This window comes from Amblyomma americanum, chromosome 10 (assembly GCF_052857255.1).
Source record: "Amblyomma americanum isolate KBUSLIRL-KWMA chromosome 10, ASM5285725v1, whole genome shotgun sequence".
Classification (NCBI taxonomy): domain Eukaryota; kingdom Metazoa; phylum Arthropoda; class Arachnida; order Ixodida; family Ixodidae; genus Amblyomma; species Amblyomma americanum.
The window spans coordinates 76,328,984-76,346,288 of record NC_135506.1 but is presented as its reverse complement, the minus strand read 5'-3'; the positions used below and the strand labels follow the sequence as shown (position 1 = coordinate 76,346,288).

The window sequence follows — 17,305 nt, the reverse complement described above, 5'->3', positions numbered from 1 at the left end:
GAGAAACGTAGCAAAAATGTCTAACCCCTCACTGTCCTGCGTGTTATTTTCAACTTGGTGTAAACAACGCGCACCAGACCTTGACGGCCGGAGTTCAGTATGTTCGTTTTATCTCGCCGCAATTCGCCATCGCGGCCGGGTATCACAATGTGATATAGCACACGCCTTCCGGTGTGAACGATGCGTTCGCCGCTGTCTGAATGCATGCTTTTGCTGATGGTGGGTGGGTGGATAATTGACGGACGGATGGGTGGGCAGATGGATGATATGAAATTTTGGCTCTCCAAAAAAAACCTCTTTAAACTTTTTTCCCACGTAATAAACTATCCCCCAAATTGATGTCAACATTTCTGGAAGAAAAGTGGGTTCATTACGAGAGTATATACTGCCGGTTAGGTTAGGTTTAACGTCACAAAGCAATTTATGATATGAGGGATGTCGTAGCAGACGGCTCCGGATAATTTCGACGACCTGAGGTTCTTTAGAGTGCACTGACATCGCACGGAAAATGGGGCTCTAGCATTTCGCATCCATCGAAATGCACAAAGACAAAAGGAGAATTGCTGTCCAATAATTTGTGTTCATCCTCTCCCACTCTTTTTTTGCACTTCTACCTGCCAGGTTGGATCAGTGGTTAAGGCGCTTGGATACTGGGCCGGAGGGCATGAGTTCAATTCCAACCACAGTGGTCACGCTTTGATAAAGGTGAAATGGAAACGGCACCTGTGTGCTGTACATTGTGAGTGCATGTTAAACAACTCCAGGTGGTCGAAATTAATCCATAGCCCCTCACTATGGCGTCCCTTTCAGTCCAGCTTTGGGATGTTAAATCCAAACCTTTTTTTTTGCTTTTTGGAATATGTGGCAAAGGCAGACAATGCCCTTGCCAAACATTGCCACGCTTACCTTTCAAAGTGCATCCTGGGCACTAAGTTGTCAGCCACAAGGTCCTCGAGAAAGTACTGAGTCAGAGGATGGATCTTTCCAGGAATCCTGATGATAGGCGCACCGTTGACGTACTCAGAAAACTTCTCCGCATTGATAGTGGCACTCATCAGGACCCTGTTAGGTGAAGCGAGAAAAATGTCTGTCTGGAAAAAGCCAAGTAAAATGTCTTTAATTCAAAGTAATCAGGACCTCACAAATATTCTAATTAAGAGGGTTTTCGATTTAACCAAGGAGAGCCAAAAAATTCACAGGGACACCTAATTACATAATGTGTTGGCCAAGCTACAGTATTAGAAGCTGTTCATGCCTTTACCGGAGGTGACGTCATTTTCCTCCAGTTAGCTAGCAAAGTTTGAATGACGACACATTTTCTTTGCGATGATTTTTTTTCTAATGCCATTGCATTAAAACAGGACCCAGGCAAAATATTTTACTGCGGGAATGCATCATCCTTATTGGACAAACTTTGCAATTACATGAAGTAATTGGAGACATTGGTAACCTAACCCTCTAACCACACAAGGAAACTGTGCAAGCCAGCGTGGCACACAGTCAGCCGGTCACCGACAAGGAACAAGAAAAAACTAGAATTCCGCTGTTATGTTCTTGGATGCTGCATTTTCCTGGCTGCTATGTCTTCGAGAGCCAGTACTGTCCAAGCTTCCATAGAAACCCGTGCAACAGAAACTTAGCTGTTACATCGTAACTGTGGCAGCTTTCCCACACGCTACGTCACGAATGTCATTTCGAGATAGTGGTTCAACCCGTGCCAGCTTTCTGACAGCCAACTATCGGGGCGCACAGAATGGCAATGGAGCCAAAGAGGTACTCTATACTCAATAGCAGGTTGGCCGTCACCATGTTCGGTGACCTGCAGCATGTTGCACCTATGTCAATGCCGAGCACACTTACAGTCAGCGTGAAGCTTTAAGGCGCAAAAACAAAACTATGCCACGACAAACGCCACCTTGGCAATGCTGTACTACGTGCAGTCATCTGCCTTTTCCCTGTCGCTAGCAGCTTAAAAATGCAATTTCTAGGTTCCAACAGAAAAGTATTGCGTAGGATTGAAGCGGCCGCCTCAAAAACGACGCACAAGAAGCACACACGTGAACTAACTTTGCCCATACTCTGTGCCCGCACCCCAGATCTGTGAAATAACCGTGTTGATGCAGGCCACCAGACCTAATTATTTGGTAAAATTTACATTAGAAATTACGCAGCTGCAATAATTCCTAGAATTATCTGGGATAGAGTTACCTGGGAAAGAATTACCATGCCTCAAACTGAAACAGAAGCGCTAGCACACCTAATTCAAATTTGGACTAGCCATGCTAAATCGACCATCATTTTTTAAAATGTTTCTCTTAGTTTCCGGACCTCCATACAGTAGGCACAGTGCACTGCATACTGCAGCATGTTTGGTTTTCCTTCTGAACCTTGTCTCATCAGTGGCAGAGCAGCCACTGAACACAAAGCGAATGAAAGCAGTCACTGTCAGTTGTCTGTTTTTGTGTGACATGCCTGGATGAGGGGGTCTAAGACCCTAATTAGTATATGTTAATTTGCCAAATGCATATTTCCTTCCGGGTGAAATATTTGAAATCCTAATGAATATCCAAAAGACGCATCCTATGATATACGTCAAAGTTAAGTCACCAAAGTATGTTAACAAATAAAAAAATTTAAGACTCTCATAACCCCTTAATTTAAAGCAGTACAAAAAAGTCAGAATGTGCAGAAAACTATCAACCCCTTTCTCCAAAGGTGCTTCGCAACTGAAATGTGAATTGGGGCTTTTTTTTTGCATGAATTTAACCTTTCGATTTCAGCTGTGTCTAGAGAGTCCAAAAAAATCCATCAGTTACTGTAACAAGACACACGGTACCTGTTACTGCTCGCTGATTAATTGATTAGCTGTTGACTTTCTGCATGAATTGTGGATTATCAGGCAAACTGTCAGAAGTAACTAGGCCAGTGGAAATACCAGTTTTTTTCTAAGATTTTCTGTCCCTTAAAGTCTACCCTCATGTTGTAACCAAACACTGTGATTTGACTGCCCTAAACCAGTGTTGCGGTGTAGCCATTTTGAAGCAACTGCAACTAGGTTTCAGTTTCCACAGTTTTGGGGTATTTTTTCTGTTGGCAGCATGAGTACCATGGAAGCCAAGTCCAAGTCTATCCAAAAGTCACCCTTTGTGTTAATTGGGATACCGTGCCTCCCGCGTTGTGGCGTCACGTTCTTTAAATGCAGCACCGTACACATCGTACATCAATCACTGCCCCGTGTAAGGCACCGGAGGGAGACCCATCTCCATGTGCTAGCTTACTGAGGTGGGTGCACTGTACCGCTTGCTTGGCGAATTTCACACTGAGAGGAGCAGCTGCAACAGCCGCAGTCAGCCCAGGCTCATCCCGCAAAGGACACGAGAGCCGCGCATCCTCTGGTGCATGCTGCCGTGCCGGTTCCAGCATGTGCGCACTGAGGGTAGCGCAGGCTCAGGCACCTGGCAGGTACAGCTCTTAAGCTCTGGGCGCTGTGTGCATGCGCAGACTGGCTCTAGCACACGTGCAAGCGTGCAGGCATGCTATGCACATCCTTAGGAAGTGTTCATCGAGTTGGGCTATGGCAACGCGCACGATGCCATCTCAGAGGAAGTATGCTGAACTGAAACCACACCAAGCAAGGATTCCAGAAACATTACTCGCATGCAATATATACTTGAAGAATTCAAGTACCAACATTCGGATCAAATCAAATATCGAATACTTTACTATTTGATCGAACATTTGAAATTACTGAATATTTGCTCATGCCTAGAAATAACCCCTTAGGCATTATCGGGTGGGAGAAAATTTTCAAATTTTTCGAGAGAGCATACCAAGATTGTGCACTAAGAATTCCCAGCCTCTCGAACGATTACCTATGCCTTATCTCTCAGTAAACAGACCACTACATATTAGGCATTTTAAGCACACATGCTTGTGCAGAACAAGCAGGCAGGTGCATTCACTGGAGCCGTGCCAGAGCTACCATAAAACAAAGGGGCGTCCATCTTAAGGGGAGACATGGCTCTTCACAGCCGAAAATTAGAATAAAAAAAATCAAATTTTTTATATTTAGTTTTCGCTATCCTGAGATCTTTTCACAGCTATCTACAAATTTTCCTTACAACACACTACCTAATTCGTGCGTTGTAAAATTCAAGATATGTGAATCCGGGCACTTAAATTGAGGTCAAATCGCACTAAACATTGACTCCCAGCAGTTAGAGAAATATGCGCTGTGCTCGCAACATTTTGGCTTCGTTTGAAAGGCCGTGATTCAGGTTATTCCCATATTTCGGTTGGCGACAATAAGCAAACAATGGAAGAGGTAAACAAAGGTACAAAACTGTGCAAAACACGTACTGCTATTGGTCTCCAAAATCACGTGACCAAAATGGCGACTTTTAGTTGGCTGGTGGCTTCAACCGCTTGCAACCCGGTGCGAGTTGGTCACACTGCGCTGTTCCACTGTCACGGCCTAGCTAGGTTTGTCAGTGCAAAATGAGGAATACATATTTCGAGATGTGCAACATCTTCAGCCTAAGAGGAAGCAAAAGATAGAGATCTGAAGCCGCTGGGTACCCTGCATCATCACAACCTGTTATCTACGATCAGCAACCAGCTCAGCGCTCAGCACTACAGCGAGGAGTGAGCACAGATCCTCTCAAAAGATTCCTGCTGCATACAGGCAGCATAATCATGACTGTGCAGATGAGGAAGTGATACCTAGGGGGCTTTTGTTGATAGCCAGCAAGGGCACGATAGATCGAGCCTTACAGCAAACCTAGTGGTGTGACGGCAGCGTTGGTCACAAACCGGCGTCCCGCAACGTGCGGAATCTCAAAGCTTGACGAAATAAACTTTGTTCTCAATCTTTTGAGGTGCAAAACAAGCGAAGAGCACAATTAATTACTTAGGGGTCGATAGCAATCACAGCATTGTTGTGAGATACCCACATGCACACCTCTACTTCGGCAACAACTTCTGGGAAGTCACGATGCAAAGGCATTAATCTCTGGTACCAGCCTCCAGATCATGCCATTTCTTCTCCGGCCATTTCCTTGTTGCAAGCGCTATTATGTCGAGCAGAAATGGTGGTACGCCCACCCCAGAAACAGCCAGAGCTCATTTCAGTGATTTTTAGTTGGCCTTGGTGGCACAAAAATATGCCAAAAATGTCTTTCCCCAATTTCACACAGCTGCCTTTCTGACACAATCAGAATTTTAGAGGAGCAATATCTCCAGTTCTATAACAACTATTACTATAATTCTATTTGTGAAAGAAAGATAAATGCACAGGCTCTGCAGTAATACTAACTTTAGACCACTAGATCATCAAGAAAATGCTCAAAATATATAATTTTCACCAGCCCCCAAAACGAGCTTTCTTCAAGTTTGACCAGTTGAAACTTTCTTCCTAATCGTCCTAGGATGCTCAAATATGCCTTACTGCACTCCTAATGACCTTAGATTATTTATAAATAGAAATGTTCTTCGTAAAATCTCACTCATGTTTGTTAACCAAGCTTCCACCAAAGAAAGACATGCTTTCCTTGATCTATGTACAAAAGACTTCTGCAGGAGAAAAACAATTGCAATTTTGGAATCAGCACATGAAAATGCACGGACAGTAAAAATTTGGTGTAAATCTGTCCATAAATTAAAAGAAACATGTGTCTAAGAGAGGTGCCCCTTTTAAAAACGATTTTCCGCATTCAACTGGTACACCTGGCTCGAGATGCTTCTAGGCAAAGTTTTCCAGATTTAACGGTGCCCTGCAACGTAAATCAAGCATGAGGTCTTCATCCTCTGTTAGCAAAGTAAAAGACACTGTGACGCCTGAATGCCCAAAGAGATCAGATATGCACATTTCGAGCCGATGGTTTCACAACGTAGTGGCGATTTTTGGCCGCAGTAATCCAGATTGGGCACTGTCTTTCTGACCGGCTGGGCATCCAGTTTGAAACTAGTTGCTTTATACTCGCAAAATGGATCCAAAATATTATGTCTCCGAGTGCTGCAAGGTTTTCACATGCCACAGAAACTTATTCTCAGTGAAAGCGAACAGAAACTGACAAGAATAACGCTTAGGGAAACAGTTTCCATTTTGCTTCAATCTTCCTTGGAGACAAACACTGTTTTTCAAACCACTGTTTTTCAAGGCAGCAAAAAGAAAAAAAGGAAGAAAAGCCAGTGACACAACCTGCCCACAAATGTGAAGGGAGAAGCCGGACAGGAGGTGAGGTTGGAGAGGATGAGCTTCCTTTGTAGACTTAGTGACCTCTGTTATGTGTAAAGTCACACATGTATGCAAAACCACTAAATTAACAGTGAGAACTACTGCAAAAGTTGCCACTGAACCCGACACAAACGATATTGCACCGTGTTCCAGCCGAAACAAGCGCCTGCATTCCGCAAAACATCACACAAAGAACCGCAGTCTTTCTAGTCCAAATAAATATGGCCCGCACACTTACCGCTAACATACCACCTCTCCGTAATATGCTAGTTGCCGAAGCGCTGCCAGCACAAAGTCGTCCTGGCGAGTGTGGCTGCCCGCTGGCAGCCCAAAACCCAGAAAAAAAACGGCCGTGGCTTAGCTTGGTTGAGCCTGGTGATTGCGAAGCAATAGTGTGATATTCTCGGATCAGCTGGTAGTATGGCTGGTGGTAGTCTTGGGTTATGCTAGTGTTACGGCTTACAGTGAATCATCTAAGAGGAAGTCATCCGTCGAATCCGTGTATGCCGACAAACATTTCCCTCACCAGCGTGCCCATTACAAAATCTTCCAGTATCGATTTGCGTGCCCATTACAAAATCTTCCAGTATCAATTGGCCGACAGTGCGGTACCACTCCATTTTCTCCGCGTCATAAGATATGCCCACTCGGTGCTTGCAGTAGCGTTCGTTAAAGTACGGTAGCGTTATGCCGTAATAAATGTTGGGGTTATTGTTACCATCTAAAATGCGATACAGATTGTTGTACGTCTCCTCGTCGTCTTCACGATCCATTAGCGGTAGCTTGTATGTTTCGGCCACGTTGTAGATGGCCAAGTTGTCTGCATAACACCCCCATCGTTCGTCGGTCATCTTAAGTTTGCCCCACTTGTGCATCTGCGTGTCCGGCGTGTCGCTGGTTGCCCCGGGGTCCGGCGGTAGACCCATCTTGCGTCTTACAATGTCATTCTTGTAGCGCGGTACGCGCTCGTACGCGTCGCCTATAGAGACCTCATCCAGGTAGCAAAACGTGTTTTTATTGTTTTTGTTGAACATGGTTCGAGTAGACCGCTTTATGGGGTTGGGCGGCGTCTTTGACGGATCGGCGTAAGTTTGTCCCTATGCCACAACCGGTCACACACTGTACACGCATAGCCGAACGGGGTGTTAGTAAAGCGTCTGTTGAATTCACGCGTTGCCGTCTCAAACTCCTTTACTCTTTTCGCATGTTCTTCACGTCGTTCTACTGCAATGTGTCCTTCGGGTTGAGTCGGGCCAGCCTTGGTGAGAGATTTCTCCTGTCTTTTCTTCGAACGCTCTTGTCTCTGCTGGGGTGTTTTTTCTGGACGCTGTTTTCTTCGCTTTTCGTTTTCCTTCTCTCAAAACGCACGTTCCTTCTCGAGCCGCTGCTGCCGCTGTTCCGGGGTTTCTTGAACACGCCTCTGCCGTTTAGTCGCGTTCCAGCGTTCTGAACTAGTAGAAGGAGACTCACTGTCGGGCAAACTCATATTTTTTTCCTTTCCTTCTGCTGTTTCCACAGAGGAGGTTGCACATTGTCGCCGAGCTGCATACTGGGCATGCCGCTTAGAAAGTCGTTCTTCTTGCGTCTCCATAGCTCGCTGATGCTTCCTCTTTGCATTCTGCCGAGCTGCCTTGTTCGTAGGCACCATCGTAACCTCTGGCTGTATGAGGCTGTATAAGGCCTTGGCGAGAGGAGCGGAGCTGTTTTATACAGCTGGTGTGACGTCACTCTGACTGTTGCGCCCCTGGTGAGAGGAGCGGGAGTTAGGCCGCCGTTGGTGGCTACTGCCTCGCCTCGCGACGGCGTGAGATGGGGCCCCGTTTTTACACAGCTGATGTGACGTCACACCGACCGCAGCGCCCCTGGTGAGAGGAGCGGGAGTTAGGCCGCCGTTGGTGGCTACCGCCTCGCCGTGCGACGGCGTGAGATGGGGCCCCGTTTTTACACAGCTGGTGTGACGTCACTCTAGGTCACGTGGTGTGACGTCACGCAGCGAGGTCACGCTAAAGGTCAGTGGTGCCTACCACCGCCTCGCCACGAAACGGGCTGAAGTGCGACCTGAAGCAGTATTGCTTCGCAATAAAACAAACGCGTTCTGGGCAGCCACCGGAAGTGCACGGAGCAGCCCAAGAAAATCAAGCGTCTGGCTGTGCCCTCTGGCAGCCTGCAGGCAGCCTGCGGGCAGCCAGAGGCGGATAATCGAAGAGGCCCACTTAAGTGCATCCACATCTGTGGAGATTGGAGCCCGTACACAAGGGTTTGACAGTGTTCAGGGTATAGAGAATAAACGAGTGTAGAGACACCCACCCTGAGGTTGCAGTTCAGCTCCAGCACCCCCTGGAGGAGCACCAGCAGGAAGTCGGTGCAGACGTCCCTTTCATGCACCTCATCCACAATGACGTGTGAGATGCCGCGCAGCTTTGGATTGCCCTTGAGGTGCTGCAGGAGGATGCCCACAGTGCAGAAGAGCAAGCCCCCGTGGCTCGACAACAGCTGTTTGGAAATCCGCACTTGGAAGCCCATCGTCTCACCCAGCTGCATGGCAATAAACGCACTGCACTTGTAGGGGATGGCTTTATTGGGTTTAACGTCCCAAAGTGACTCAGGCTATGAGGGACGCCATGGTTGAGGGCTCTGGAATATAATTTCGGCCACCTGGGATTCTTTAACGCGCACTGATATCGTACAGTACACGGGCCTCTAGAATTTTGCCTCCATCAAAATGCGGCCACCGCGGCTGCCTTCACACCCGCACGTTTCAGGTCAACAGCCAAGCGCCATAACCACTGAGCTACCGCAGAGGAGCACTTGAAGGATATGTGACACCATGAAGTCAGGAGACAAAATCGCCATTGCCGATTTCACAAACAGCTTCAATAAATAAAAATTTTATTTGACATAAACTGCACACAAAATGTTGAATAATTATCTTGATACAAAGCCGGGCTGTCACGGCTGGTGATGTATCCAGTGCAAAACTTTCACACTTTTACTAAACATTTGGATAAGCAAAAAAATGATAAGATGTGGGGTTTAATGTCATGATGACACCTAAGCTGTGAGGGATACCGAAGTGGAAGGCTCCGAATTAACTTAGACCACCTGTGGTTCCTTAATGTGCCTGACGTTGCAAAACTTCTGTTTCATTACTAAAAATTAGGCTTGTGCAAATATTCAATATTTTCGAATAATGCGATATTCGATATTCGCTTCGATTCAATTTTGTTATTCAGAAATTTCGAACTATTCGTCTCAAACGAATAGCCGCATGCGGCAGGGAGAAGGCGTTTTCGGAAGTTTCGGTTTTTAATACAGTAATACTTCTTCCAATCCAATCCAATCCAAACCAAGCCAGCAAAGCTCAGAACAAAGGCATACAAAAACGCATCTTGTCAGTGTGGCGGCATGTGGTGGTGTGGTCGATTGCATTTAGTGGGCGACTCCGTCTCTGCCGCGGCGGCATTGGACCACTTCAGAAAGCGCCATGGGGGACTTGCATGTGGCCAGCAATCCGATTTGGACCTTTTTGTAAAGATTCCACCGGGAACCGAAGCTCGATGTTTTAAATGCAAGGCAGTCCTGAAGACCACGACAAGTATGACAACAACCCTAGCAACGCATTTAAAGAGGAACCCTGACTTGCACCAAGAGAAGTGGGACGCACACGAAGGCCTTCCAAGCTCAGGGGGGCAAGCAAGGCAAGTGGTCAACAACCATCCACATCCAACTGTTTCAAGCCGAAAATGAAGGCGTTGGCCCCAAAAGCCCAACAGATGACGAAAATGATAGCTCGCTTCGTAGCTCATGGTATGCACCCCTACAACATTGTCGAAGAACTGGGTTTCCTCGACATGATGAAGTTCGCAATGCCGGATTATGGCGTGCCATCTCAGACAATGTTCTCGAGAGCGATTAATCCGGACTTCTACGCATCAAGCAAAGACAAGCTGAAAAAGAAGCTCGGAGACATTTTTGTAAGCGGAGTGGAGTCACTTTCAATCACAGCTGATGGTTGGACATCGTGGGCAAATGACAGCTACGTTTGTGTAACTTGTCACGTCATGGACAGGGACTTCATGCAACACGTGCATGCACTGGCTTGCATAGAGATGACGAACTCTCATACTGCAGAAAACCTGGAGCTATTTATCACAGGTGTCATCGAGGAGTCGAAACTTCCGGCCCACGATATTGTGCCGATCTTCGTCATTACAGATAATGAAAGGAACTTTACTTCTGCAGTAGCGCTGCCATCCTGGAGTGGTGTGCAGTGTTTTGGACACACCCTTCAGTTGTGTGACAGTGATGCCAAAAGAGAAGTGTCGGAGTTTTTGCAGTTCTGTGCTAAGGCCAGAGCAATTGTGGCTAGATACAAACGAAGTCCCAAGGTCTGAGGACGGCTTCAGGAAATTCAGAGAAACATGCAGCTGGACCCTCTCGAGGTTATACAAGACGTCCCGACACGATGGAACAGTGAGCATGCCATGGTGGCCAGACTCGTGAAGCTCCGTACAGTCATCACTGTAGAACTTTCAGAATCTGATGCAGTTCCAAACTTGAATGCAAGTGAGTGGAAGCTTATGAATGCAGCAGTGCACATCTTGAAGCCACTTGACCATGCCACAACTGAACTGTCAGACGTCAGATATCACACGCTGTCACAAGTCATTCCCATGTTGCAGTGTACCAAGGTGGTTCTAGCTGAACATGTTTCCGAAGGTGGTGAGGCAGCATTGCTTGCCTCAAGCCTTTGCGTAGCATCAAGATGAGGTTCCCTGATATCAAGATGTCATGCCTTCATGCATTGGCAATGTTGGTCAATCCTAGATACAAAGATGTCTGTTATGCTGAACGACCCGCAAAGTAGTGGGGGTTCACTCTACTCACAACGGCAGCAGAAGAGACTGTGCCAGTTGATCAACATGGTACAGCAGCAAGTGAGAACAGCACCTGCTCTGCAGACCCATCACGGGAATCTATGTGGAGCGCTTTTACACACGTCAGCTTGCGTGCACATCATCAGTCAAGCCGTACAATCTCGGATGAGGTTGCTGGGTATTTGAAGGCCTCCTTCTTTCCCGGTTCCAAGACCCCCTTGTGTGGTGGAAAAGCAAGGGCAGCCAACTTTACCCAACCCTGGTTGCAGCTGCCCGTAGGTACCTTCCGATACCAGCGACCCAGACGAGAAGTGAAAGACTTTTTTTGACTGCAGGAGCCATTGTAAGCTGCAGAAGGGAGCACCTCAAACACCAGCATGCGGAACAGCAAGTGTTTTTGCACGAAAATTTGTAGACTTTCGTAAATAATCAAGTTGTTTACTTTCCTTGAATAAATCCCAGACCTTAGCCCTCGGCCTTTTTTTTTTACTTGCTACTATTCGAAGTATTCGCTTCGAAATTATTAGAGAATAATTAATATTTGCTTCGAATTCACTTCGAACGAAAAAAGCACTATTTGCACAAGCCTACTAAAAATCTGATCCACTACTAAAAAAATTATTTTAGCTACAGACACAAATTTGTAGAAATGGAACAAAATGTTCGCATATTCTTTTAGTGAGGACACAAAATTGGATGTTCTTTTCAGCTTATATGAACTGTTATTGCATAATTTAGCCCCATCAAAAGATTTTAAGCGGTGCCAGTACGTGTTATACAATAAAATTGAGAAAAGACTGCAATTTTTCGTTACACTGGCAGTTTTTCACTACTTGACGTTTTCGTACAGACTCGAACGTGCAATGCGAAAAGAAAATGAAGATAAGAAATAAATTTAGGTGAAATCACCTACGAAATGTTGAAGTAGACCCCCGTTACTCGAATTCATAAACATGGAGAATCATCTCACAATCGCAGTCGCCACAACTAGCCCTGCCGCGGCTCGCACGACGCTGTTACGAGTGGGGTGCAGAGTGGGAGAGACAGAGGAGTTGGTGACACCATGGGCCAGTAGGGCGGGCTGTGTTTGATGCATTTGACTTGACTGGCAGTCACGTTTTACTAGTTTTTACTGTTGTTCTTCGTCAATAGTCGTTACTGGTCCAAATCCAGGAAGCGTCCAGCACTTGTCCATGGCCATGTTCAAGATGGCTGTCATTCTTTGCGCCGAAGAAACGAACTGCATGCCAGGCCACAAGTTTTGGGAAGGGTGATGCAGGTGTGGCTGCAGCGAGTCAAAATTTTCAGCTGTTCCCTGTGATGTTGTGGTGCGGTTGTTTGCGAAGTGCGGGATTTCACACTGGACGTCGATGGTAACACGACGTGCTGTGGGACCGCAGCAGCAATGACAATGGCAGCACTAGGAGGACGATGGCGCAAGTGTGAACGAGTAGTCCAGTAACAAATACATTTGTGTTGTGGAATGTGGCCATCGGCACACATTATTTTTCTTCCTGATGTGACATGGGGGGGTCGACTTATATTCGAGTTGACATACAATCGTGTAAATGCAGCAATGAGCTTATACTGCATAGGTGAGATTTGACAGTGTTCAGATTGCGTCCACATATGTGGACACACTGTCTTAACTTACCAGGATAATGAATTGCAGTATGAAAAGATGCAAGACAAAGCAGCTAAATAAAAGGGTGTGAGTTTGTAGGGTTTTACAGTACATAAGAAATCAAGGCCATCATAAGCTAAGCACAAGCTAAAAAAGAGGGGTGGTGGATTGAAACATGCAAGGACTTAGGTTCTCGGGCAACACAAAAAGCAAGGAACAATTCGGTTCCCTGAAACCCAGTATGAGAACCCTTGGTTCAGGGCCCCAAGATTCCACAGCCGAGGCCAGCAAGTTGATGTCACTTCTTCAGGGCCACCCCTCAGGCCCATTTCCAGTGCAGCCCTGAAACCGCCCCAAAAATGAACAGACCTCAGGTTTACCTCAAAAGCTCACTTAGATTCCGTCAAACTCGCTTTTGAAAATTTCTGTGTCGGCACCTATCAGCAGTGTACCTTAAAATAATGGAGTGTTAGGCTAGTTGCTTATGCATATACATTATAGCGCAAGACAACAAAGACGATACACTGGAAGACTGGACGAGCACTCATCCAGTCTTCCAGTCTGTCGTCTTTGTCTTGCACTATGACAGCATTGTACGATGCCAGTAAACGAAAAACCACCAACCTCTTCGCCTCGCTCCTGTGCCACCTGCTTTGCTATGCTGATGGCTGCCGTCCTCCGCGGCTGGGTGACGACTACGTTGCAGGCAGAGCCCTCGCCTCTGCAGATGAACTCCTCAAGGATGAACTGGGGCCCTTGCATCATCTTTCCCGAGCCGGTCTCGCCATAGACCACCACCACTCGATAGCGCTCCATGTGAACAACGTTCTGCCTGCAGTACAAGCATGAATGTTAGATTCCGGAATGTAACATTCCCAATATAGTGGCATTTATCAGCAATGCCTGTACCATTACGTGTACCATTACCAACTTCACGACCACTCCCTCCCTCTTCAAGCGAGGCCGATTCCCAACGCTATGCCCATGGTTTAGCCATGGCCATTGGCAACGATACAAAGAACACAATGGTGCCAGCAACTCTTGAACCTTCTTCCATGTTAGCACACAGTATTATAAAAAAAATACCAGAACAAAATCTGGTGCTACCATCATCAGGATGAACGCTCGAAAAAACCTACATGCAGTTTTACGTGTGGGTTTTACTGAATAAATGAGTTAGAAGTCTCACCCATGTCTGCCTCATGGTGAGTGTCTCAAACTTGTAGTGCTTTTGAAATGATTACAAAGCTTGTGCCATGAACATTTACGATCTGCACTGAAACATTCAGAAGCAGAAGCAAACAACTCTGATATAAGAGGGGAGGCAGGTTTCGGGACTTAAATTTTTACTTTTCGACCAAGAGCAGTGAAATCTGGCATGCTTTTTGGAAAGTGCACTAAATGAATAAATACAAATTTTCCCTCATATATCATCAGTAGTTTTGACAATATAAATTTTTATGTGCTTCATTGAGATGCCAAACTTGCAGTAAGCCTGGCATGACAACGAAACATGGTAGGAGCCTGCAGTCACCCTCAAGTGTTACACAAGGATATGTTATACAGTGACACTCTCCAAATAGCTTCAGTAGGCTGATTTTTTCTACACGAAAAGTTCTATCCCTGCTTCCATAATGCACTCATTATCACCATGCCAAAAGAGTGGCAGAGTGAAAAAATGGAGTAATATATAAATGTAGGAATGTCACTGTTTTATGGCTTTTGGGAGTTTAACGTCCCAAAGTGCTTCAGGCTATGACGGATGCCGTAGTGAACTTTCCGGAACTTTCCGGAACTTTCGACCACCTGGGGTTCTTTAACATGCACCGACTTCGAACAGTTCACAGCCCTCTTCAATTTCGCCTCCATCGAAATTCGTCCGCCGCGGCCGGGATCAAACCCGCGTCTTTCAGGTCAGTATAAAAAATTTAACAAGGAACACAATGCAACATACTACATGAAAATCCAAAGAAGCTATTTTCATGCTATCCTTTCTGCAAACAGGGCAGGCATGGTCAAGAAAAATTTTTTGAGAAAACTGGTATTTTCCAAGGGTTTCAGCCAGTTTTTTGCTACCTCCGCCCACAAAAACGTTTTTTGAAGGCACTTCTGTGCTTTTTTTGGCTTTCTCGTGCTGTTTCGGTATTGGTTTCAACAGCCGAATGAGCACTGTGGCGTCAAAGTGTACTTACAGGTCACGTGAGAGATGGGAAACGCCCATATAATCGCTGTTTCCACATTCATTGTCATTCCGAATCTTGAGGAAGGCTGGTTTCAACACAGCAGTAAATTAAAACGATGAAGCAGCGATTATATGGATGTTATCCATGCCTCACGTGACACAAAAGTACTCTGACGTCACAGCCATCGTTCGGTTGTTGAAACAGATACCGAAACAGCTCGACAGAAAAAATTCGATTATAAATTATTTAGTGGTTGTAGATAAGCGCCACATGGTGATTCATGCATAGTAGTGTCTTCCGCATCATTGCTGAGAAGGAAATATGCTAACAAAATTAGGTGTCTGTACTCCTTTAAGAGGCGTTACGAGACGACGCAACTTGCAGCACGAGAGCTTAACTTCAAAAATTCTTTTTTCGCTTCAAACAAAAATTAACTCTATAAAAATTTCAGAAATGAAACCCAATAAACTGTTATACGTAACCCGCTATTGCTTATATTTTTACTTGAACCACCTCACGGTGAAATTAACGAGCGTTTTTGTCTCAAAACACTTTTTCAACTTCAGTATTTCTTTTACTTTTGATGTACGCAGTTCCATCACCTGCAAAATTTGTTTAGGTACTAGACATCTAGACAATCTAAACGGCTATTTCCGAATTTCCATGAGCAAGTTGATAAATAAAAAAACGACAGAAATGAAAGATTTTCATGCATCTTTTCGATTTTTTAAATATCTTTATGCCATATAAAGCTGCATAATCCGAATTATATTGAAAACCAGAATTGTGCAAATATCAATAAAAAAAATTGAAGCATTCTCTAAAAATTTGAATTTTTTAAATTATTTAGCAGTGCCTGGTTGCTCGCCTTTTCTAAATATTCAAACTGCCCTCACCTCATGAATAAATTTTTTCCGGCAAAAATATTTTAGGCTTTGATTACACACATTAGGATAAGTCTCCATCAATTTTTTTGAACAAATTGAAAGATGGTCAAGTGCAATGTCTGGAACTTTTGGCGTGGAATGACACAGACCTAATGTACCTGACCTCGGCCATTGCTTTTTCGCGTGCTGGGAGAGTTGGAACAAGCCAAGAAGTTTGAATTCAGCAAATTTAAAAGAATGTGCAGTACGAATTAAGTGGCTTTAAAATGCATTGAAAATATAGCCAGTCAACCAAAACTTCCAAAGTTACCTGAATTCACCGAAAGTTCGAATTACCACAAGTTTATTGTACTTCAATCTGTCCTCAATGTCCTTTAATGCGGCACAAATAAGGGCGCAACTGATAATCGCCACCAAGCGCCAGGTTTCTCACCTCTGCGGGAATATGGGGAGAGCCCGTTTGGCTTGCTGCATCGTGGATGAGTAATGGGAGGCCCCCTCAAGCCTGGACAAAAGCTCCCCGTCTCTTTGGGGCTGAAACTCGCTGGAAACAGTGAGCAGCCATCCGGTCATGATGTCATACACGACACGGTGTGAACTTGCGCGAGTGGCTTCGGTCTCTACGCTGCAGTCTTCTTCTTTCGCATCATCTGGAAGGTGCGCTGCATTTTACCGACCGTCTGAGGAAAAGAAGAAAAAGTGATCTTTCACAAATAAATTAATGACTTGGAGAGAAAAGAATGGTTACACATGAATTATGAGCATAAAAGACCACATGGTACAATTAAATCACTAAAGGATCCATGACCAACTTTGTCGCAGCCTTCCTTTTATCAGCACAAAATGCAATTCTGGTTGCACGATTGCAGAGTTGCTAGACTATGTTAAATATCTGTAACGTGTAGCAGCCCAGAGTTTCAGCATTTTCAAGTGAACAAACTATGCAAAGATTTGCCATTAATGTGAACTTATTGTTACAAAGTTCCAATACACCATTCACTACTAGATAATGCACAGAAACCAATAATTGATTGCACTTCACCACTATTTTGACATGCTGCACAGTTATTCGCATAGTGCAGCATGCAGTACTTTTGTGACACAAATATGCACTGCTTCAGTTTTAGCCATTTTCTCGTCTTTGTCTTGAAGGGCTGAGGTATGAGTGTAGGATATATAACACAGCGGATCCGAAGCAAAAGAAAATGCCACCCGGAAGAAAATGCCGCCAGGGGCAGCAGCACTGTCTATCCACCTTATCCAGAAGACCAGGATAGGGCGGCCACAGGTGGAACAGGACAACGCTAATTGTGGAGCAGCTGGGAAAGGGCTTTGTAGTGCAGTAGATGTGATTGGGTTGTTGCCGATGACGATGACGATATTGCTGATGATGACAACAAAAAGCTTAGGATCATAAGACTTTACAACATTTTAAATTTATGTGTGCGACCACTGGAAGAGGCCCCTAAGAAGTAGGCTTCCTCTACCTTGAAGGAAGA

The 17,305-nt window shown here is 45.3% G+C and overlaps 1 protein-coding gene across 1 annotated transcript; it reads right to left on the bottom strand.

Moving 5' to 3' along the window:
- Positions 1 to 921: 921 nt before the first annotated feature.
- On the bottom strand, positions 922 to 16,484 carry LOC144106888 (ATP-dependent RNA helicase DHX30-like). Its single transcript, XM_077639834.1, has 4 exons — positions 16,240 to 16,484; positions 13,361 to 13,568; positions 8,543 to 8,770; positions 922 to 1,062 (listed from the first exon to the last, which is right to left on the bottom strand). Exons 1-4 carry the CDS (start codon positions 16,377 to 16,379, stop codon positions 1,021 to 1,023), a joined length of 618 nt encoding a protein of 205 aa, XP_077495960.1. The 5' UTR covers positions 16,380 to 16,484; the 3' UTR covers positions 922 to 1,020.
- Between the last annotated feature and the right edge of the window lie 821 nt (positions 16,485 to 17,305).

Coding starts and splice junctions, on each gene's coding strand:
- LOC144106888 (XM_077639834.1), bottom strand. CDS start 16,379: ATGACCGGATGGCTGCTCACTGTTTCCAGCGAGTTTCAGCCCCAAAGA. Junction 8,771..13,360: donor CACAGGAGCGAGGCGAAGAG/GTTGGTGGTTTT, acceptor ATTGCCATGCAG/CTGGGTGAGACGATGGGCTT. Junction 1,063..8,542: donor AGCTGAACTGCAACCTCAGG/GTGGGTGTCTCT, acceptor TTCACCTAACAG/GGTCCTGATGAGTGCCACTA.